Source organism: Emys orbicularis, chromosome 4 (assembly GCF_028017835.1).
Source record: "Emys orbicularis isolate rEmyOrb1 chromosome 4, rEmyOrb1.hap1, whole genome shotgun sequence".
In the NCBI taxonomy this organism is placed as follows: Eukaryota; Metazoa; Chordata; order Testudines; family Emydidae; genus Emys; species Emys orbicularis.
The window spans coordinates 17,216,289-17,240,790 of record NC_088686.1 but is presented as its reverse complement, the minus strand read 5'-3'; the positions used below and the strand labels follow the sequence as shown (position 1 = coordinate 17,240,790).

At 39.8% G+C, this 24,502-nt stretch overlaps 1 protein-coding gene across 3 annotated transcripts in view; it reads right to left on the bottom strand.

The window, feature by feature from the left end:
* BRF1 (BRF1 RNA polymerase III transcription initiation factor subunit) overlaps positions 1-24,502 on the bottom strand; it is a 243,246-nt gene that overhangs the window by 167,373 nt on the left and 51,371 nt on the right. For 2 of the 3 annotated variants that reach the window (XM_065402496.1, XM_065402497.1), the window contains exon 3: positions 15,750-15,923. In XM_065402496.1, coding sequence (XP_065258568.1) covers positions 15,750-15,843 — 94 coding nt within the window. In that variant the 5' untranslated portion in view covers positions 15,844-15,923. Of the gene's footprint in view, positions 1-15,749; positions 15,924-24,502 lie in introns of those variants that run through there. The other variant, XM_065402498.1, reaches the window with a different exon arrangement.

Genomic DNA, 24,502 nt, shown 5'->3' with positions numbered 1-24,502 from the left:
AAGTCATTAATGAAAATATTGACTAGCAGCAGACTCAGAATAGACCCCTGCAGGATCCCATTAAATACGTCCTCTCATCTTGACAGAAAACTATTGATAACTACTCTTTTTCAACCAGTTGTGCAGCCACTTTATAGTAGTTTCATCTAGACCACATTCCCCTAGTTTGCTTATGAGAATGTCAGGTGGGGATGTGTTCAAAGCTTTACTAAAATCAATAATCCACCACTACAGAAATTTCCCCATACTGGAGGCCTCATTCCCAAAAATGACAGAGTCACTAAAGAAATTTATGTCATTTTTGTTATTGCTAGATTGATGGCTTTGTGGTGATTTTTGTTGGACAAAACAACATTCAAAATTGAGATGTTTCCTATATTAAAAGGCCCATAGTGATTGCATCAACAAATTTCCAGAGTCTAGCACAATGAGAAGCTGAAAATTGTCAGTCACCGTGTTACAAGCATCTCTATATTAAATGCATGTATGTACATACACCTCTACCCTGATATAACGCTGTCCTCAGGAGCCAAAAAATCTTACCGCGTTATAGGTGAAACCGCGTTATATCGAACTTGCTTTGATCCGCCGGAGTGCGCAGCCCTGTCCCCCCGGAGCACTGCTTTATCGTGTTATATCCAAATTCGTGTTATATCAGGTTGCATTATATCGGGGTAGAGGTGTATAAGCACACACCTTTTTAATTATTTGAATTTGGTAATTGTCAAAAAGTGCCAAAAGAAAGTCCTTTATCCAGAGGATGGGTAGTAGAAGGGCACAACATTCCACCAACATATTTCAAATTGACCTGAAGACCCCCATCTCCTGGGGTAAGAGTTCAGTCTCCATGTTCAATCAAATCTGAGAAACCTCTGTTGAGATTGAAACTGCCAACCAGAGTGGTTTGAATAACATGGCCAACACTCCACTAGAAACTGGAATGATCAACCCTTTCAATACAGGTAACCAAACTTTTAGTTACCACTCTCTTCTGTCATAATCAAAACAGGTGTTCTGGTTAAAGGCTCCATTATAACAATACCAATCCCACAGTCATCTATCATTCTTTCTTATGGAAATAGCATGGTGCTGAAAAGTTGGTTGCTTAAAAACTGTATACTAGCAACACTCATAACTTAATACAATATGCCATTTTTACCCTTGTTGAGATTTTCAAAGCAGCCCAAAGGATTTAGTCATATCTTTCATCAAAATTCACGGATGTGTGGCTAAATTCCTGCACTGCTTAGAAAATTTCAGCCCATGCCTAACGGTTCAGAAGTGCTTACACTAAATATAAAATTTTATTCTATGCAAGAACAGTCATATTCTGCACTAATGCACGAAAATTAACTGTGACATTCCCTCACTTACTATAGTGTCACAGCTCCCCCAGCTTCATACATTCAAGGCGTTCAGTGTCATCAACCATTTGGAGTAAAATTTACAACAGCTACTAAAACCAAGTGTGATGTACCGAGGTAGCAAAAGTAATTCAAACATGATGAAAGCATGAGAAAAATTCCCAAGAACCTTTGTTGGCAATACCTGTAATAATACCCTTTGGAGAAAAAAAATGAGGATGTCCATTAATGTTTTAGAAACAATTGATGTTCATTAAGAAAATGAATGTGAAAGCATTGCTCCTGGTAACCACATAATTAGTGTCTAATGCCACATCTATCTTTTTGCAGAAATGTACCAAAATTAGTTAATATATTTATAAAAATATTAAGATGTGCATGTGCAAAATATACATAGTAAAATATATACAGTGTATATATATTTCTCACACACACACAGGCATACATATTAATATTTTTATTTTATTACTTTATACAGTTATATTATCTATATTGAAAATACATTATGGTGCATGAGTTTGTTATGCTCACATTACTCACAAATGGCAAAATCACAAGTGGAAGTTAAAGGTGATCTCAAATGTGTGCTACTAAGATCTTTACCATGCTGAAGCATAATGTATTTTGAATATGCCATGTGTTATAGAGAAAGTGATAGGAATATTTTAGAGAGGATTTGTTTGGTTTTGTTTTGTTTTTTTTTAATGTATTTGGATTATTTTTTTATCTTTTGCCTTTGAAGCCATGTGTCTTAATTACCATGAGTCCAACTGCACGGGTCTGAAAGAAACTAAAAAGAAACTCTAGAATAGTCCATATGGTTATAATGTCATGTAACTCAGTACAGAATTTTGCCCAGTTGTTGAAAAAAATGCAAGGCTGGGTCAAGAGCAACACCGCAAATGGAAGAAATCCACACTGTATGTGGGACCTCTCATTTAAAGTAAATCAGTCCTAGTTATCCAAAATGCCTGACTAAGAAGGCAGTATAACAAACTTTAATTTCTTTATTCGGTAGAGGACTGAATTCAATTTTGCTCCTATTTGTTCTACAATGACCAGTGTTTGAAAAGATTCAGGGAGTGTTAATTTCAGATGCTACCACATTTATCAGTGACTCATCTTCAGGGAAGTATTCTGAAATGAGTAATGGAATGCCACTCATTGTTTTATTACGAGAGTGTGTACACATCCCACTGAAAATATAAAAGCTTTCATTAAGTAATTTGTTGCAATTCTTCTACGCTTGTCACAGGCTTTACTATTCTGTTGATATTATTGTCAATATTTACTACACTTCAATGGGAAAGCACAAAGCATTCCAATATAATGCAGCATGGCATCGGTTGGTGAACAGCACAATAAAATCTACTTGCAAATAGTATTTGTCAAGTTTTTAAAGAGCAACAACTTCCATTAAATGGTTTTAATCAAGATGGAAGATAAAGAATATCTTCTTGAAGTGTCATTTTAAACTTTTATCCCTAAATTATCTTTTTTAATCCTCTAAAGATGTCAAACACTTATGTCTCTCTTACAGCACAGAAACAGCTCTTTCACAATCAGTTTTTAAGGCGCTGTAAACTTATCTCAGCTGCTGAAATTCTTCATGAGAAAAATCAGGAACAATGTACATATCTGCCACTGTGGAAATAAAGCTGCCAGTGATAAGTGGGACAGATCTAGTCAGGCACCTTTTACACAGTGTTGCAGTACTTTTATTGTGACCAGGTACTGTAATTTCAAAAAGCTCTCTAAAGTACACTGATTGCAATCTGTTAAAATACAGCTGTACTCTGAAAAGTGACTAACAGCACTGTAGGTTCATGTTTACAACATCTCACTGATCCTATGTCATATTTGCTCAGCTTACAAATAAAATGCCCACCCCTTTTTTTTTTTTCCTAATTGCCAGCCCTATAAACTCAGTCTGAGATGCAAGACTGTTGGGCTCTTTCCTACACATGCACCAACAATAAAAATGATTCAGACGCAAGTTATGTATACAAGTTATACCAACGCACACATTAGCTTTAGGTGGGGTTGCACAGGTGTGCCCAAAGGGCATGATTGGATCAACTGATTTAACATGCAGCTGCACCAGAAAATCAAGATGAAAAAACAGGATTCTTGTACCTGGCTGAGGCTTGAATCTTCTTAGCAAATGACTACTCTTGTTTAGTGGATAGCAGGATTATATCTCCTATGTAAATTAATTACCTTCTGCAAGAGAGTTAGTGCACTGTACACTGATGCTAAATGAAAAGAGAGGGAAGAGGCTGATTTTACAAACAATTAAATGGCAGCTCATTACAAAAGTACGGACAAATTCCTATAAAAAGATGGAATCCACCTACCACAGACTCCTTTACCAAAAAGTATCTAAAATATTTATAATGGTGGAGCAGTCACAAGACGATAGGGCATAGCAAGGCTGCATCAGGATTTTCAGTTTTAGATAGGATTTACCCTTAGACCTTTGCCTATCACAAAAGAAAGTTCTGTGTTATAACACAAAGTTGCACTGCTTGCTTTCCACCACATTCCTATTAACAAGGGTTCAAAACATTTACCTGATATTTGGTAGCCCTGAGACTAAGTCTACTAGCCAGGATGGAACACCTATCCTGCCACACACTCCAAACCCACACCTTCCTTCCTTTTATTTTAAAGAATATGCAGTTGTGCAAGGTATAAGTTGTACTATATTGCTCATTTTCTGTTTAATAACATTTTAATATGTAACTTACTATGTCTTTGTTGATGTTTATCCCTTTTCTCTCCACTTCCTTCTCCCTCTTCTTTCCTATAATATATAAACCATGGCTTATATTTTTCTTGCCCTGTGTTCTATGTCTGTTTCCTCTACATTCTCTCCCTCTTTCATTCTTTACATTTCCTGCTTTACCTCCTCTCTCTTTTCTACCTCTCTCAAATCTCTCATCTAGATCTGAGAGAGAGAGAGAGAGAGAGAGATTTAGGAGAGACACCGAATAGCCAGATGAATAAACCGAAGGAATAACAAAGTCAAGAGCTGAAAATCTAACTGCCCCACCAGTGCTAGCAAAACAGTGCTGAGATTCCAGTCAGGCTGCTGTTCCTGAACCCTGTTTGAGGGCTCCATATTTTGTGGCCTCCTCACACACATTCCATCTCCCCTGACTCCTGAAAGAAGCAGCAGCACTCTGTATGCCTTGCTCCTTCCACACTAGAACCTACTGTCTTCTTTGAGAGTGGCAATTAGTGGGGGAACAGGTTTCTCTAATCCACCTTTATTCCAACCTCTATTTTAGGGTCCTCCTCTCCAGCGATTTGCTTCATTGCCCGATTCCCTTCTCAGCTTTTCAAAGTTGCAGCAGAGCGAACTTGACCAGCTACTCAATTTCGCTGATGCCCACAGGGTTTCCAATAGTAGTAGTCTAAACTGAGACAGACTAGATTGTTGTCTTTCCAAGATGAAGCAGAGTGAAACTAACAGCAGCTGAGACATGGATCCCTCTGTTTAAGGGCACGTCTTCACTACCCGCCGGATCAGTGGGTAGCAATTGGTCTATTGGGGATCGACTTATCGCGTCTAGTGAAGACGCGATAAAATCGATCCCTGATCGCTCTGCCGTCAACTCCGGAAATCCACCACGGCAAGAGGAGGCAGCGGAGTCGACGGCGGCGCGGCAGCGGTCGACTTGCCGCCGTCCTCACAGCCAGGTAAGTCGACCTAAAATACGCAACTTCAGCTACGCTATTCACGTAGCTGAAGTTGCGTATCTTAGGTCGACCCCCCGCTGTAGTGTAGACCTAGCCTAAGACAGGCCGTGTCTACGCTACAGGGGCGATACTGGCATAGCTATGGTGCTGTAAGTATGCAAGGATAACCCCATAGCGCAGACACCACCTATGCTGACCGAAGGGGTTTTTCCGTCTGTGTAGGAACACCAGCAGCCCGAGTGACAGTGGGTAGGTCAATAGAAGCACTCTTCCATTGACCTAGCTGCATCTCCACTGGAGATTAGGTCAGCATAGCTACATTGCTATGGGTTGTAGATTTTTCACACCCTTGAGCGTTGTATCTATGTCAACCTAAATTTTAAGTGAAGACCAAGTCTCAGAAAACCAACACTGCATCATAGGAGTCCAACAGAAAAGCATAGAAAGCACCATCATTTCACAACACTAGCAGCTGGCTGCAGGGCTGCAGACCAAAACTCCAAGAAAAAAGATGTGTTCTAACCTCAAGATAGCTAACATGAGGTAAAATCCTAATGAAGACAAGGCAGTCTGTAGTTCTTACACAAGTTAGCATGTCAGGGTAGCCGTAAGCTCCTCCATAGTTTTTAACTCAAACAGCCTACCTGTATGAAAACTACAAACTGCCTTGTCTTCTCTAGGATTTTACCACATTGGTTTACAAGTTAAGAGTACACATTTTTTCCTCAGTGACAAGGTCAAAACTACTGCCCATGGGCACAGAAGAAAAAAAAGACAGTGATGAAAAGGAAAACGGTATAAAATGGGTGAGGGAGAGAAAGTTTCCTGTCAAGTTCCGGAAGATGAGATAGAGTCAATGTTTGGATTTATGTTTTGTACGTGATAAAAGGCTTACATGTTTCAGTTATAATCTCCTACATTCCCATGTCATCTTGCTGAAAGTTATTCTTCTCTGATAAGGAATTTTTTCCTCTATATTATAAGTTTATCACATGGAGAAAACAAATGTTGTGCAGTCTTGGACACACTATATACATGTAAGATTACTCCTTCAGCGCAATAAAAGAAAATCTGATTTTTCACTCTTATAGTTAAGACAATTGTGCCTATGTCGAATGTGCTTTCCAATATCAATACACAGTACGTGACGATATAAGATGCATGTATCGAAAGTGCACCACACCTTCCTTAATCCAAAGTGCAGCTCAGAGCCACTCTGATTTTTCATCAATGTCTGTGCATAATAGGCTTAAAATTGTATTTAAAAGGATGACAGGACAGAGAAGAAGCAGAATAAATCTCAATTTTAATTAGTAGCTGCTTAGATTAAACTTTATTCTCAGTAATGTTTTGATACTTTCATGCATCAGAGTAATTCTATGTGTAGCTCCCAAACGGGAAATATATTTTAAATTTAATGAATTCACTTATGACTGACCTAGGAAGGTGAAAGTTCTACAATTCATATTTTATCTCAAGGTGTTTAAAAGGTTTACAAGCTTGAATAATATGCGTAATACACAAAATTCAAAGCACATATTACTTGGGTTAAATGTTTCAATATATTATTCCAATCAGCAAGTCAAAATAGAAAAGACTATAGAAACAGTCTGCTGCAAAAGCTCTGTTGCGTAGGAAATCAAAATTCGGATAATTTTTTCAACTCATTTCCCAAACTGTTGAAACTAGGCCCAATGCAGAGGTCATTCCTTTGCTCTCCACAAAAGAGGGTCACTTGCCATATTTTTCTCCCATCATCTGTGCTTACTGTAACTAAACTGACTGTAAGATTCAAAGGAGAGTTTCTATTTGTCTTCTAAGAAGGACGCACATGTGCAAAGAAGAAAAACAGATAGTGAAAAGGCTCCACTTGCAAGAATACTTGGCATGAAATTACAGAAACACTAAAATAATAAATTTAATAGTGTTGCCAACAGAATTTCTGGATGCAGTCTGTTATGCAAACAGTTCCTAGTAACAATCCTCTGAAGAAATCAGATTGCTGTCAGAAAGGTACTCTGGCAAATCTTCTAGACTTTATACTTCATAAAAATATATTACTTAAAGGAATCCATTGGGATATTAAAAAGTCAATATTTAGACCACTTTCAAGCTTTGCTGAAGGTGTTTGCAACTTTTTAGCTTAAGTCTTAGTTAACTGCTGTAATAAATACAATATTTTTCTTTTATTAAATCGGAAACTTAAATAATGTTCTTATTGCATTCCAGTCCGATTTCTTCATTATTAATATGGAATGGTTCTGAATTGCAGGTACATCAATGACATGTAGTACTCAGATTTTCCTAAACAAATCTGAAAGTTGGATAATATTGCTCCCATGCTACGTTGTTGTATTTTATGAGGAATATGAAAATGTGCTGGAAAAAAAACCCATTCAGATAAGACTTAGGAAAACAATGAAAGTAGAAGCATTCTTTTAGAAGAGGACTAGCTAAAATAGCATTGCTGATTAAAGTAGAAGTGCTTTGTGTTTCTGGAGCCACCAATTACAACTATGGTACAATATTTAAATATGTTTATGGGTGCTACTACAATGGATTTTACTGCTCCTGTTCTATATGATTTCATATTATATAAAACAGTTAACAGTATGAATTTGACTCCAGAATTAATTCTCTATTAAAGAGATTAATGGTATTTTCTCACATCAGCTCAGTACACTGCCTGTTATTAAGTACTGTTATTCCCGAGATAACCCCGGGAGTCAGAGAGTTCGCTCTTGCTAACAAAAAGACCAACCTAATCATTTACTTTTTTACATAAAATTTAAGATTTCTAAATATTAAAAAGTATATTGAACTACATTTTAACACCCTGGCAAGGATCTATTTAAAGCCTACAGATATTAAAAATAAATCTAGAGCCTAATTATCAGGCGTGCTGAGCAGCCATTGAATTCAGTGTGTTGTGGGTAGTCAGCAATCCTGAAAATCACGCTTTTAATTAACCTGCAAGGACATGCTGTGTCACATTCTTGGAATGTAAGCTCTTCCAGGAAGGGACCATTTTTTGTTGTTTGTATAGTGCCCAGCACAACAGTTACTTGAACTCTGTTTAACTACACACCAACACAATACAAATAAATAATAATACCTCAGTTGCGTTGTGGTGTGAATCCACAGCAGCTACAGAGACTTCAGTGAAGTTACTCTAGATTTCCCGTGGTGCACCAGAGAGCACAATCTGCTCCTTTGTTTGTAGTGTTTCCTCTTTACCAATCCAGGGACTGTAGAGTTATTTTGTTCTTTGCTGGCAGAAAAAAGACTAACCATTGATGAGACTTATGTACACCGAATCCCTTGGTAACATAGCCTATGTTTCTCAGCAATAGTCAGGCCAGTAAACACCAATACTGTACTAGGAAAAGAATTATTCATAGACCAAAAACCCTAAAACTGCATCCTTCACCCATAAAATGAAAAACAGTTCTGGAATAAAGTTACAAGAGAGGATTAATTTGACCTTCACTCCCCAGTATCTTCAACGAGTGGGGGAAAGCAAAAACCAAAACACTGAAGCCAGATAAATCTGATCTCTCTGACAAGGCATTCACCACTATTGTTTCCCCTTAATTTGCTGCAGATATTTTGTTCAATACCACATGATGGAAAGTTCACATTTTCAGCCACCCGGATGCCACCATACTGCCAAAAAACCTTGGCCCAATTCTGTACTGGATCAACGACAATTTTGCCATTAAGATGGAAGCAGGACCCAGTCCATAATTTGAATCTTATATTGCCAGTGCCAGTAATTTAAGAAGTGCAACAGCCTTCTGATATGTAAAATTTTTAAACAAAATATTAGTACTTTTTAAAAACAATTTTTCCTTCTTCTTGGAAAACTATTAACTCTAGAGATCAGCATCCTTATGTGAATGTCCAAGATGCTGTACCACACATCCTAAATTGGTCAGTTACTAGTATTACACTTGCAGCAGCTTTTCCCTCCCCTTATGATTTGACCAATGACACCAGAACAACATCCATAATTGGCAGTTAGCACAAGGCTTTAAACAGGGAGATCGCAATCTGACATTCTAGCCTATGACAAACTGTTGTTTCCCCTTTAATTTTTTTAATGCACAAAAATGTAATAAATTTATCACCCAAAATAATGGAAAGCTGAAACAACCCCTGAAACAGCACACCCTGTAGGAATTATTGTCCTGCTGTAGCATAATAATCCACAAGGGGGGAAAATTTCAAGGGACAAATCACTTAAGTAGAGGACCTGAGGGCCACAACCTCCCAGGTGCTGAACACTTCTGTTCATTCAGGTTCATCTTTGGTAATTTTCTTTTTAGAAGGGAAATTAAAAAGGCGCTGGAAATAATCTAAGATGCACCAGAATATGCACGTCTGCCAGTGACACTAGAATCTGGTTTCATCATCTATCTCAGTGTTTTCCCCCTTCTTTCTGCCCCTTCCCTATATGACTTACTATGGGTATTGTGACATTATGCCCCACATTCTTCATAGAAATATGCTTATGATATGAATATGGCATAACTAAGATGTACTTTATGCAAGATGAGTCATGTGAGATATCATTGGAAAGGTTATGATTTACTGAATGTGATTATCCTATTTGTATGCATGTATCATTTCTGTATCTGAAGTTAGGAATATGGACTATGTATCAATTACAAAAGAGCTTGTACCTGGGGAACGCCCACCAGACAGTAGGCAATCCGCCTGGATGGGCCATTAGGAAGGACAAAAGGACTTTGAAGATACTAATCTCCCTCTTTCCTAAGAAGTTTCCTGGGATGCTGCTTTAACACAGGGTCAGGTGATCATGTCACCTGGTACTGGACATCATTTTGGACTTCTGGTATTTTTCCACCTGAAGGGGGTGGGGGTCAAACTGGGAAACAAAGGATTCCCGCCATAGGCAAATCCTATTTAAGGCTGGGAAGTGAGTTAATCTTGGCTCTTCTCCACTGCCTCCCTACCCAAGAAGAAAGACTGCTGAAAACACCTGAAGAAACAAAGGAACTAAGCGGGGGGGCAGGAACTGAGCCCAGGCAAGAAAGGTCAGCCTGTGAAAGGAATACCTGGAGATTTAAGCCACAAGCAGTGCAGTTTACCTTCAAGAAACTCTGCAACTTACATAAAACAACATTTAGGGTGAGAAACTACTATTTGTAGCCAACTTCTTTAATGTGTTAAGCCTGGTTTGCGTTTGTTTTATTTGCTCAGTAATCTGCTTTAATCTGTTTCCTATAATCACTTAAAATCTACCTTTTGTAGTTAATAAACTTATTTTTTGTTTATTCTAAAACCCAGTTTGTGCAATTCATAACTCGGGGCGTGGGGAAGCTGTGCATATCTTCCTCCACATTGAGGGAGGGAGCAAATTTAATGAGCTTACGCTGTATCAATCTCTATACAACACAAGACAATACAATTTTGGGTTTACACTCCAGAAGGTGTGTACACCTGAGTGCTGGGCAATTCCCTGAGCTGAATCTTCCCACACAGAGCTGACTGCAGACACTGTGTGATTCCACAGCTGGGTGCGTGTGTGTGTGCACATACGCGCAGCAGGACAGGGTGAGGGAGTCTAGGCTGGTGGAACGGGCGGGCTCAGTGGGACCCCAATATATCAGGTGGCACCACAGAAGGGGGGTCCAAACTGTCACAATATGTCTACACTTATACCGCAATGGTGGCACCACAGTAGTGCTTTGGTATAGATACTACCTACGCTGACGGGAAGGGTTTTCCCATAGGCATAGGTAATCCACCTCCCCGAGAAGCGGTAGCTAGGTCAACAGAAGAATTTTTCCGTTGACTCAGTGCTGTCCACCTGGGGTTAGGTTGGCATAGCTACATCTCTTATGGGTAGGGATTTTTCACACCGAGAGATACAGCCATGCCAATGTAAGTTCCCAGTGTAATTCAGCCCTGTGTCAGAGTTCTCACTACACGCAGCCAGAACTGGGGCAGGGCTGACATTGTCCCATCTGGTCTCATGGAACTTAACAGAAAAAGTGAACAGAAACAGAAGATGCAGAACCCTCCCTCTCCTATAGAGCTACGCTACCAGCAAGCTCATTGGGGGCCAGAGCTACAACTGAAATACGGGACCTCCATAAGGAAAGGCTTGGGGTCAACTTTACCGCAGTGGGGAAAATCCCACCCCCAATCCACATCAGCAGGACAACACAGGCATCTCCACAAGAGAATTCTTGCAGAGATTCCCCATTAAGTCACCTCATATGGTTAAAAGCTGCAGGAAGACATAATGTGGGCCATATTTACTATTCTATAATAGACTGGGATTTGTCTGTAACAAAGGACATGTTTTTCTCAAGAAAACTAATTTAATTTTAAAAATTGGAAGAGACATTTTAAAAACAAAAAGAGAACACCCCCAACTTTATGCATCATCCATCCTACAAAAGTTATTCAAAAAACAGGAGGATGGATAGTAGGTTGGGAAATAGTAAACAAAATATTGCATCATTTGCAAAAGCTTTCATGTACAACAAAAAGGATTACTGATGAAATGAAATATCCCTTCGTTAAAACAAATTAATATTCCACCTGGAAAATACTATGCAAGCCTCTTTGTTTTTGAATGACCTCTGGGCCAAGTACAGATCACAGACTAACCAGTAAGTCAATCGAAAACCAAGTCTGACTGTTCCAAAGCTCTCTCTTGGGAACTCTAGCAACAGTTAAAAAGCTCTTTGTTTCCATTCAACCCAATATGTAGGGGTGGAAAAGCTTTTCAAAACATTAAAGAGAAACAAGTGAGGTCTGTTACCGTTCCAAGAAGCAAATTAAGGTCTAAATTCTGAGACTGTCAAGCACCCGCAACTTCCATTAAAGTCAGAGGATGCTGGCTGTGCTCAGCGCCCCTCAGAATTTGGCTCTAATGGTAGGATAACCGGTTTTTCCAGAATTCGCTGCTTTGGAACTTTTAAAACCATTACCGCCTTTGTGTCTATTTGTTAGGTTATGTTTTTATAGCTCACAGCAATAATATAAATACATTTTAGAGGGATATTATAATACAAGTTCCTCAAGCAGTTCATCTGAATGCTGCTGAAGTACAGTTCCCAGGTTTAACTAATAACTAGCAAGCCACTTTTCCTTTACAAATATTAGTATGGAGAAGGAATAATGTTAAAAAAATATTTTAAAAAGGGCCATAATCGCTGTATTGAAGCTTTACATATCCAGTGAGAAAAGAAATTCAAACACTGAAAAATGGAACAATGAATCAAAGTGATCTGGGATAAAATCTTACCCACTTTGATAAATTCACCCAGGAGCTACAAAGAATAGTTTTAGTTTGGATTATTTCAAGTGTTCTAGATTTGTTTGCTAAATTGTTACTTAAAAACTGTATCATACTACGTGAATCTAAGTTACTCTTATTAATTAACTAAATAATAAAGGAAAATTAAATGTGTGGCATACCAAGGAGAACTGGAATCTAGTCAGCTATAACTCACATTGTACCATTAGATCTGGCCTGAATTTTCCTAAAAGGTCATCCCATAGCCTGGTTGATCACATATTTGTACATAGATGACAGGTATATTATAGAAAATGTAAGCTAATAAGCAGGCCATAAGAGAGAGACACTCTCTCTTCCATCAACTTAAACCTAACATGTCCAAAACTGAACTCTTCCTTTCCTCCCAAACTGACCCCACTCACTCAATCCTGTCACTGTTGACAACACCAATATGTGCCCTGCCACCCAGACCCATAATTTGGTCCAGACTCCATCTCCCCTGACCATCACATCCAGGCTTTGTTCAAATCTTTGTTTCTTCCTCCTAATACAGTATTTCTAAGACACCACCTTCCTTGTGAAGGGAGTGTTCCACTCACTCATGCTGGGAAAGGGTTAATATGAGGCCAATTAACCCATCTGCAAAGTCTGGCGGATGGGGCAAGCCTAATTAGAAATAAAGCCCAGGGCTTGTTTCCATAAAAAGCTGAGTGAACCCAATTGAGGAAAGGAGACTGGGAGGAGACGAGGTAGAGAGTTCCCCTTCTCTGGGAAGCAGTATGTAAGAAGACTGAGAAGGATAGTACAACAGAGCTAACAGGCTACAGCCCAGGTAAGCTGCAAGCCTAAGTGGAGCCAGGGGCCCTGAGCCGCTGTAGCCTGCCTGTACCCCTGAGTAAGGGAAGGGGGACTCCAGGCCCTGGGCTATGGGATTGATTGAGGTACAGAAGCCTCTACTTAGGTAGGAAGACAGTATACAGTAGCAGAGGCATGCCTATGATGAGATGGTTGCTCACTGAACCCATCTGGAATGAAGGTTTGGTTAGTATCCATTTCTGTAAATGACTCTGTGGGACAGGACTCTGCAAAGTGGTCTCTCTGGAAAGCCAGGACACTCCTATGGCCGGAGTAGGCCAAAGGACAGTGAGGGAAACTGAGGCAAAGGTTGCTGCAGCACCACAGCCAGCCAGGAAGGGGAGTGTTGAGGTGGCAACTTTGCCACCCCCTCACGTCTCTAACATTGTAACTTGCTACCATCTATTCTATCTAGCCCTCCCACAATCCCTCCACTTCTACATATGAAATTCAAGCTTCTCGGCCTTACCTTCTGAACCATTAGCAGCTTTTTTACTTCCTATTATATCCATTCTATCCTCTCACCTCCTGCCCTCTAGGCACCGCTAACGACAACAGCCTCATCTGCCCATTTGTCCATGGTCTTCAACCAAGATAGTCAATGACGACTGGTGATTTTGGGTGCCAATTTCTTTAAAACATACCTCTTTAAGGTGTCTGAAGTTGGGCAGACAAAAATTGAGGCACCCAGTCATCCATCACTTTTGAAAATCTTGCCTGGGTGCCTTCTTCCATGCCGCTCATTATCAATAGACTGCCCTCCCTGAACTGATCCCTAAAACCTTCTCCTCCAAATTAATCCTGAATAAATCTCTTCTTCTATGATGACTATACGAAATTGGCAATCTGACAATGGACAAATTAAATACAATTTGAAACCAACAATCTGTCCAAGGGAAAAAAAATCTAAAAAGGTATATAAATATTGCACATTTTGATGGTACCCCTCAGCCATCACACTTTGTCTGTCTGTGTGGGGCTGTGTGTTTTTCGCCCCCGAGTGTATATCTTTACTTTGTTAGTACATTGCTCTTTCCTGCTCCCTTCATCAGCTTCTTGGTCCTCCTAGAGTAAAGCTTTTGGGGGCATGGGCCTCTTATTATGCATTTATACAGTGCCAGACACAGTGTGCCCCTGATCTAAACTGGGACCACAAATATAACAGACCAAGAATAATCTACACCACCCTTAAATGGACGTAATCTCAGAATTGGCAATATATGTATTTATGCCTTTTCCAAGTTGCATTACAAACTTTCAAATCTTCAAGTTTCAAAACAAAAGGTTAGATATGGACAGGGGAGGGAGGGAGGGGAGAGGAGAGAAATGGTTAATTTTATGTCCGGTACCAGACTTTATTCTCAACTGTGAGTTGCTGTTTTTGAAACAAAAGAAGCTAATGGCTTGGCAAAAGGCAGACGACATTTTATACATCCTGAACTCATCCTTTCAAAGCAGACCGTTCTGATCTGTAGAGCTTTTCAGTACTGTTGAACTCTTAGTATCCCTTTAGTTACTGAATGAATGTTTACGTAACAGATTAAAAAAAAAACCACATGGATAATTGAGCCATATGGCCGCACACACTACCACCTCTGAGGATCCAGATGTCACAGTAACCACAAGAGGAAAGAGAGTAGCTTGTGATGCTGAAGTAAAAAGACTTGAGTTTGTCTGTAGGGGCTTATTCACCCTAGTGAATTATAGTGGACTAACACCTAGGAAAAAGCAACAGAGGGTCCTGTGGCACCTTTAAGACTAACAGAAGTATTGGGAGCATAAGCTTTCGTGGGTAAGAACCTCACTTCTTCAGATGCAAGTGAGGTTCTTACCCACGAAAGCTTATGCTCCCAATACTTCTGTTAGTCTTAAAGGTGCCACAGGACCCTCTGTTGCTTTTTACAGATTCAGACTAAGACGGCTACCCCTCTGATACTTAACACCTAGGAAGTTATCTCAATTTAAAGAAAAAACAGAGATAAATGTAGGTATTTGTGAAATGTCAATTACTGCAGTATATTTTGCATACAACTTCATATCACAAATGGAAACACTTTCAAGATGGATGTTTTAAACTTAGCTATTTTTTGTTTTGTTTTCAAGTGCAATCATCAACAATTTGTTACACAATTACAGCACTCAGCACTACAACATGCTTGCTTGCTTATCGCAGCCATACTATTAACAATATTTTGTACTTTTTAAGATACCACACTACCATCAAGAAAAATGTTAGCATCATCATTAGGTAGTTTCACTTCACAACTGTAAAATATCACTTTTTCAAATGTCAGAAAAGGCTGAGACAACACTTGCAACATTTTAATGAATGCTGGATTTAAAGTGATAATACTGAATCAAATTGGGACCCAAAGTTTAGGGTTTTTTAACTAACCTAAGTCTAACAGGACATTTAACTTTCTGAAAGTGGAATTTTATTAACATCACAGGAACAGTGATTTTTCAAGTTTTCGAACATCTGATGTGTTTTACCTACCGATCCAAAAAAATAACGACCTTTGTTTTGCTCAAAAGCGAAAGGATACGAGGCGTTCCTTCTGTTCTACACACCAAGTAGAGACATGCAGCAATTACATGGGTCATCTTTCTCCCACGGGTTAAGTGCTTGCTCACTGCCATCTTGAAAAAGTTAAAGGCAGTATCAAGACAATGCTGGTTGAGTTGCAACTGGTTTCCCAAGTGATGAATTTGACGTTTCCCTAAGAAAAGAGAGAGAGAAAACTCTTTAAACAATTTTGTAATTAATCCACTTTTTAACAAAGTCCAAACTTAAGAAAATCTTTGCTTAGGAATTCAAATTACTTGGCATTTTGTTGCAGAAGAATGTCTTTCTTTTAATAAAACACAGAAAGACTAAGAAGGCATATAATACAGTAAGTTATTTTCAACATAGAACAATTTCTTAGATCATGTAGCTCCATGGAGATTATGCCCTACATTTTCAAATGTGTCCACTATTTTTGGGCACTCAATTTGAGACAGTTAGACTGATTTTCAGAGGGTCCCAGCATCCCACTGAAGTCAACCAGAGAGTTTTGGTGCTCAGCACCTCTGGAAAAAAAAAAATCAGGGCCTAAGGTCTCAATTTGGGCAGAACTGAGGCAACCACATTAGTAAACATCAAAAATGTAGATCCATCCTTCTTCGTTTGGATGAGATAGCATCCAAAGTGTACTAGACCCTTTTCCAAATACCACTTTAATTGCAAACAAATTATACATTTTGTGGCAATTTGCCCAAAACTGATGAAGTATGTGGTTCCCTTAACGACACACCAAAACCACAAGGAAAGGAGCTTATGGAGCTTATCTCAAAGCTTATTCATGGTTGTCACTGATAGGGCAGAACTTCCTTCCTCTGAACATATTCAGAGAAGAGGCTTCATTTAAGGTTTAGCTGCCAGACTATGTTAATTCAGGAAAACAAATGTACATGTCTTCTAAGGTGAAGGCACTTTAGAGGAGTCATGATAGGAAGTGATACAGCTGCTAAGACAGACATGGAAAGCAAGGTCCAGCCCTCTCTCAAAGCTCTAGCTATCGGAAACCATGCCAAGAAGGGAATGTGAGGCTGACTTGGTGGAAAAGATGGGAGAAGTCATGATGAAAAGTATTGGGTTCACTAACATAATCAATGGGTCCAAAAACAAAACAAAAACACAACACTTTAGTTCAATACACCAGAGAGATGTTTCCACTACATGTTCTTACAGGAAACATGCATCCATTAATTTCACAGAAATGTTACAAACTTGTAAGCATATTTGATGAGGTGAGTATAAAATTTGCCATGTGGCTTATCCACAGTTTTTCATTTAAGGCAACAGAACAGTGACAACATAATAATTGTCACAAAAACAACATATCTGTAATTCTTTACTTTGTGGCACCTACTAATCAGGCCCTTCCTACATAAGCACCACTAACAATATGTTAAGGGACGTGCATAGTATCTGAAAAACCTTCAAGTCAACAAGAAAATTCTGACTTGGTTCCTGTAAAGACACTCCCAGAAATCTAACTACAGTCCAGTGTAACTCATCCCAAGCAGAAAGTTGCCCACAAATAGAGAACCACAGAACTCGGTCAACCTCACCTCTGCACAAATAGGAGTTATGTGCACTCATCAACCCATAGCTGCTCTGGGCAATTATGCCTCATCCCATTTGTGTATTAGACAGGAAGCAAGACATCATGCACACAACTTTCAAACAAGGGAGATAAAAGTTTTGAAGGGGAGGGAGGACAGGTTTCATCGCCAAAGTTTTTTCAGATATCTATTAAATAAGCTATCTGGGGATGATCCAAAGCCCACTGAAATTAATGGGAGTTTTTCCAAGAATTTCAGGTCCTTGGTAGCCAAAAAATTTCAAATATAGTCTTCTCCCAAATTAATCTACTGGCTTACATCTCCTCTCTTCCCCTCCATTGTTTTTTTCTTCATAGCCCGCACCCTTCCAACAAAACATCCTCTATTTCTACCAGAGACTTCTCATTCCTCCTTGTTTCCATCTTGCCCTTTTATTCAGGGATCTGCTTTAAACGCCTCCCATTCTACAAGTCCATCATATCAACAAGCTTGCTTGCGTCTAAGAATTGTATATGACTCCCTCTGAAAAACACTGATGCCTGAAGTAGTCCCAAGAGACAATTACTTAGGTGCTCCTCTTCCCCAGGAGCCTCTATGGAGCTCCATGCCCAGGTTGATACTGGGGCAATTAAGAAATAAAAATATATTGGAGACCCAACTAATTTTCAAATAATATTAATATTAATATCGTTAAATAAGGAAATGCAGCAACTGTACAAGAGTGTGTTTGGAGTGTGCACAAGACACTGATCTGGAAAGACAACCCATTTGGGAAAGGTGATCTTTCAGTGAGCACTCTATTCAATAATTTTTGTGGGTCTAGTGGAAGATTTAATTCTACCTGCTAGCATTTCTTCAGATTGCTTTTGCACGTTTTGTTGGTAGTCCACGACATAGGAAAGTAACATGCTAGAGCAAGAATATTGCAGCCTGGCAATCCACCATCAAAAGGACAGATTTCACTCAATGTAGAAAACCTAGAACAAGGAGGAGAATCTTGGAGAGTGGCTACAACTCTTTATGCTGGAGATGCCCTTGCCCCCACCTATAGCACTGGAGGTGGAAGTGTTCATCTGTTTACATTGTGATCAAGCCCTCAAACATGTGTATTAACATTTTCCAATCAGTTTCCTATTTCATTATAGAAAACGAGAGATAAGTCATCTTCAATGAAAAACAAAACACCATATACCCACAAAACTAGAAAATTCCATTTCCCTGGTAAACACTGTATGAGGCTGATATAATTTAAAGCAGTTTGGGAACATGAGTGTTTCTGGTTGATTTATCAACAGCGAGAAGTTCACAGTTACCACCAAGCAGGTAAAAAATTTTAGACTCTCCATCTAACTTGCTCTTCATTTCGAAGAGGTGGCTTGATGTTTTCCTGGCCTTGCTATTTACATGCAAGGTCTCTGTCAACTTATGCAATAAGTTAGTTCACCCCTGCCCTTTAATGCCACTTCTTTGGACAGTATTTCCCAAAATACTAACTGCCAAATCCAACAGCTTTAATGGTAGGAAAGTAAATTAAAATCACACAGAAATTGTACCCATTCTCTACACAGGTCTTTAATCATGACAATCACATTAATCAATGCAGTTCTTTCCCTCGCTTTCTGTACAGGTTGTGCCCATTTTAAACTTCAGTTTCAGTTAAGATGAGGCACGACAGTCGGCAATTAGGCTTCTAGATTCTTATAAGGGAACACAAAGCATCTTGTATTCCTTTTAGCTCCTTCCTATATGCCAAGACTGAAGCATCTTCACTTAAAGATAACTATCAAGAACAAACCTTAACTACTAAATCTTTTGTTGCCCTAACACACCAGTGCAGACTAATGTGTTTTGCCTATCTTCCATTCCATTCTGCCTACCTCACCAGTCTGATAACTTCCAGGGCTGTAACATGTAACTCTGAATTTGATTTGTTACTAATACTACAGCAATTCTAACTTTTCACTTCTGAAGGGCAGGTGCCTGTATCCACCTAACTAGGGCATAAGAAAAGAATCTGCTGGTAACAAATTTTCTATTCCATGCCCTCATTGCCACAAGCACAAACAAATGAAGTATGAGTAGCAATTCTTCAGTGGATAAATATATATGGAGGGGAAGACTCGAAAACACATCCAATGAAGCCAAAATAAATACTTTCTAGACCTTCAACAATAAACTAAACTCAGTACTTAATGCCACAGTAAATAATTGGTTGGAGAAAGGAGGATAAATACACTACCTCCTTGAGGACTCGCTGCCTGAAGGCTGAGTACAAGTCAAACTGGCTATAATGCTTTGTAAAAATATGCAGACACCTCCTGGTTGTTCTCCTTACCCAAAGATGTTGCTACAGCTCGAGTGGAGTGGGTTACAATTTTATAAGGACAATGTATTCAATTCTTTGTAGGACTGGTAAATGCACAGTTTAAACCCCATAAGCAGGCCTATGAAGGTGGTTACAAAAAATCTGAGCTTGATGCAAAGTTGAAGCAGGAGCTAGTGGATTCAAAGAGGGGGAGGAGATGTTCTGAATGACAGGCAAAGATGCTACTGGCATCATTTTCTATGGACTGGAGGTGGAAAATATGGATGTCCAGAAGGCCTTAAGAGGAGTAATTAAAGCAGATGATGAGAGGAGGACCTGGCACAAGAATTTTCAGCATTAGAAATAAAAAGACAGACTGTAGAAATGATGCAGAGAAGTGGCAGGACTTAAGACGCTGCCTGGGTATGTGGGGCAAGGAAGGGGGAGGAGTCAAAGACAACTCCCAGGATATGAATTTGAGTGCTGGGGAGGAAGGTGGTTGATGGTGAGGGTAGAAAAGCAGTTTGATTTGGGTCACATCAAGATTTAACAGAACTTGTTAGCTCCATTTTTTTTTTTTTTTTTTTTTTTTTTAATATTCATTAATTTATTCAGACAGAGGTGAGGAAAAAATAAAGGGAGAGAAAGAGGACACTGAAAGGGAGGGAGAGAAAGGAAAAGATGGAGTGGTGCATAGTGTGTGGACTGTGAGGAAAAGAGGGAGGGGGTTGGATGATACAATCAATAAGTAGATGGAAAAGAACATCCAGAGTTCAAACAGTAAAAAGCAGCCTAACACTGACATCTAAGTGCTGCAAAGGGAGAGAGAGAGAGAGAGAGAGAGAGACCTATCCCTGGGCCTCTTCCTGCTCCACTGCAGCAGCTCCCAGACCTTGGTGGGGAAATCCTTGCTACTTCTATGGCTAGATCTACACTACCCGCCTGAATCGGCGGGTAGAAATCGATCTCTTGGGGATCGACTTATCGCGTCTCGTCAGGACGCGACAATCGATCCCCGAATCGACGCGCTTACTCCACCAGCGGAGGTGGGAGTAAGCGCCGTCGACTGGGAGCCGCGGCAGTCGATTTTGCCGCCGTCCTCACAACAGGGTAAGTCGGATCTGATACGTCGAATTCAGCTACGCTATTCGTGTCGCTGAATTTGCGTATCTTAAATCGACCCCCCCCCCGTAGTGTAGATGTAGCCTATGTCTTGATGCTCTGCTGAGGCTGTTTACTCAAACTAAGCTGTGTTAATCAGAATTTGTAAACTCAACTGTAAAAGGTTGATTGATTGCTCTGTAATTCAAACTAATGTAGGTTGTTCATGATTAATTTTGAAAGCACATTTTTAACAGAAGTTGTGTTGTCTGTTATTTTTTCACCCAAGAAGATTCTACTGCTGAGATAAAATTAATACATGTTTAATCCTTAAACAGTTGAAAGGCTGTCTTGCTCGTGAGAAGTGTGAACACACATTTATCTTTAATGAAAGGTATTCCTTAGCTATCTGGCATTAAAGGATTAGAAAGAAAAAATCACTACAAGCACTTCAAGACAGAGCTATTGATCATAACAGTGCATTGTTCTTCACTCCTATCAAAGCTTATTTATGCTCGGTTTTAATCTCTCTGTTTTGTTTGGACAGTGTTTTTACATCAAATCACATTTATATTCACATTTTTAAATGGCATAATTATTCTTAGTGATTTCTACAATGCATGTCTACCGTTTATAAGTCAGTTGTTACCCTTCCCACAACAGATGGCACATTACTGCTGATCTGCACACTTACTCCATCACCCATCTACGTCACTTCTAGATTGTTCTAGGCAGAGGAGATTTGCTTATGACTAGTGATCTGACAGTTTTAGAAAGGATTGCTTTTTCCCATGATTTTAAAAGATATTTTTCAGCCATACCAAAAATGTCAGAACTTGCTCTACAGAAGTTATAAACCACATTGCAGTTAACAAAAAATAAATTTCATAAATCAGCAAACTGAAGAAAATTCAAAGTTACAGTTCATTGCCCATAGATAATTTTCCCAGGCAAGTGCCATCAACTTCTGCAGAATCTGAACTTCTGTTTCATATTAAACACTAAAAGCTACGTTTCTATGTTATGTAAAACCTTTCAATATAAACTGAGTACAAATTGATGCAGTGGCGTCTGTCTGCTAGCAGTCAGCTCCAGTGACTCTGCAGATGGTAAGAGGTTTTCTAAACTGCGGCAGAGTGAAAAACAAACAAGAGCCTTGTCAGCTTTCAATGTTCTTCAGAATCCTGTGGGCATCAGTGAAACTGAAAAGAATCCTGTTAATTACATTCTGCAGCAGCTTGGGAAACCAGGAACAGTAGCAGAGGAGCCAGGCATTGGAGTTATGCAATGAGGAACTACAAACTGATGCTGGAGAAGGGATAGAGCAACAAAACATCCCCCATTGCAGCAGCTATATAGCTGAGACAGAGAGATATACACTCCGTATCTCAGCAGCCATGAGCCTAGAGGAAAAAGAGTAACAGATACCCCCCCAATCAAGCTCACAGAAACCATGGGTCTTCAGATTTATCAGATGCTTACTAGATCGAGGCTGATATGAAAGATGAAGAAGCCTCTGAGCAGGGTCCAGGGAACGACACCCTGGCACATAAGAATGGCCATACTGGATCAGACCAATGGTCCAGTATCTTGTCTCGGACAGTGGACAGTACTTCAGAGAGAATGAACAGAACAGGGCATCTAGCCCAGTATCCTGTCTTCTGACAGTGGCAAGTGCCAGACACTTCAGAGTGAATTAACAGAACAAGGCAATTATCAAGTGATCCATCCCATCATCCAGTCCCAGCTTCTGGCAGTCAGAGGTGTAGGGATGCCCAGGGCATAGGGTTGCATCCCTGACCATCTTGGTTAATATCCACTGATGTGTCTATCCTCCACGAACTAATATAATTCTTTTTGAATGAGAGTCAATGTGATGCACTTGCAAAAAAGGCTAATATTCTGGGGTGTATTAACAGGAGTGTCATACGTAAGGCACAGGAGGTAATGGTCCCACTCTACTCGGCACGGTGAGGTTTGAGCTGGAGTACTGTGTCCAATTCTAGGTGCCACACTTTAAGAAAGATGTGGACAAATTGGAGGGAGTCCAGAGAAAAGCAACAAATATAATAAATTTTTTAGAAAATCTGACCTACTAGGAAAGGTTTAAAAAGTGAGCATGTTTAAATCTTAGGAAAAGAAAACTGAGGGGGAATCTGATAGTCTTCAAATATGTTAAGGGCTGTTATAAAGAGGATGTTATCCTCCATGTCCACTGAAGGTAGGACAAGTAGTAGTGGGCTTAATCTGCAGCAAGGGTGATCTATGTTAGATATTAGGAAAAGCTTTCTAACGATAGTAAAGCTCTGGAATAGGCTTCCAAAAGAGGTTGTGGAATCCCAATCATTGGAGGTTCTTAAGAACAAGTTAGACAAACACCTGTTAAGGATGGGTCTAGGTTTACTTGGTCCTGCTTCAGTGCAGAGGGCTAGACATAATGACTGAAAGGCTCCTTCCAGACCTACATTTCTATGATTCCAAGATAAGGTGGGTGAGGAGGCAGAAAACATGATATGGGGGTGGGATGGGGAGGGGAGATAAGTTGTTAAGAAGAAGAAAAGACAGTTACTGAAAACTACACAAGATGAGATAAACATTATCTACAATGGAAAGAAAAAGAAAGAAAAGTGAAGGGAAGCCAGGAAGGAAAAGGAGGTATAACAAAAGATGTCTAAAGTTTAATACAGATTTAAAACATTTTATATATATAAAAAAGATGACAGCGGTGCCCAGCAGTTCTATTCTTTCACAGAAGAGGGCTGGTGGCACAAAACTTGGTCCTGAAGGTAGGAGGCGTCAGGTAATTTTTCTTGAAGTCCTAATTAAAGAATTAAACTCTGTCCCTAATTAATCACCTTCCAACTGGATATTGCAGTTACAGAGTTACATATAAATTTTACTACATGTAGACAATGGAAAAAGTTAACGACTGAGCTTCAGTCTCCACATTTAAATTTCCTTTCTTTTAACTGGAATAACAGAGACTTGGTGGGATAACTCACATGACTGGAGTACTATCCTGGATGGATATAAACTGTTCAGGAAGGACAGGCAGGGCAGAAAAGGTGGGGGAGTTGCGTTGTATGTAAGAGAGGAGTATGACTGCTCAGAGCTCTGGTATGAAACTGCAGAAAAACCTGAGTGTCTCTGGATAAAGTTGAGAAGTGTGAGCAACAAGGGTGATGTCGTGGTCGGAGTCTGCTATAGACCACCAGACCAGGGGGATGAGGTGGACGAGGCTTTCTTCTGGCAACTAGCAGAAGTTGCTAGATCGCAGGCCCTGGTTCTCATGGGAGACTTTAATCACCCTGATATCTGCTGGGAGAGCAATACAGCAGTGCACAGACAATCCAGGAAGTTTTTGGAAAGTGTAGGGGACAATTTCCTGGTGCAAGTGCTGGAGGAACCAACTAGGGGCAGAGCTTTTCTTGACCTACTGCTCACAAACAGGGAAGAATTAGTAGGGGAAGCAAAAGTGGATGGGAACCTGGGAGGCAGTGACCATGAGATGGTCGAGTTCAGGATCCTGACACAAGGAAGAAAGGACAGCAGCAGAATACGGACCCTGGACTTCAGAAAAGCAGACTTTGACTCCCTCAGGGAACAGATTGGCAGGATCCCCTGGGAGAATAACATGAAGGGCAAAGGGGTCCAGGAGAGCTGGCTGTATTTTAAAGAATCCTTATTGCGGTTGCAGGAACAAACCATCCCGATGTGTAGAAAGAATAGTAAATATGGCAGGCGACCAGCTTGGCCAAACAGTGAAATCCTTGCTGATCTTAA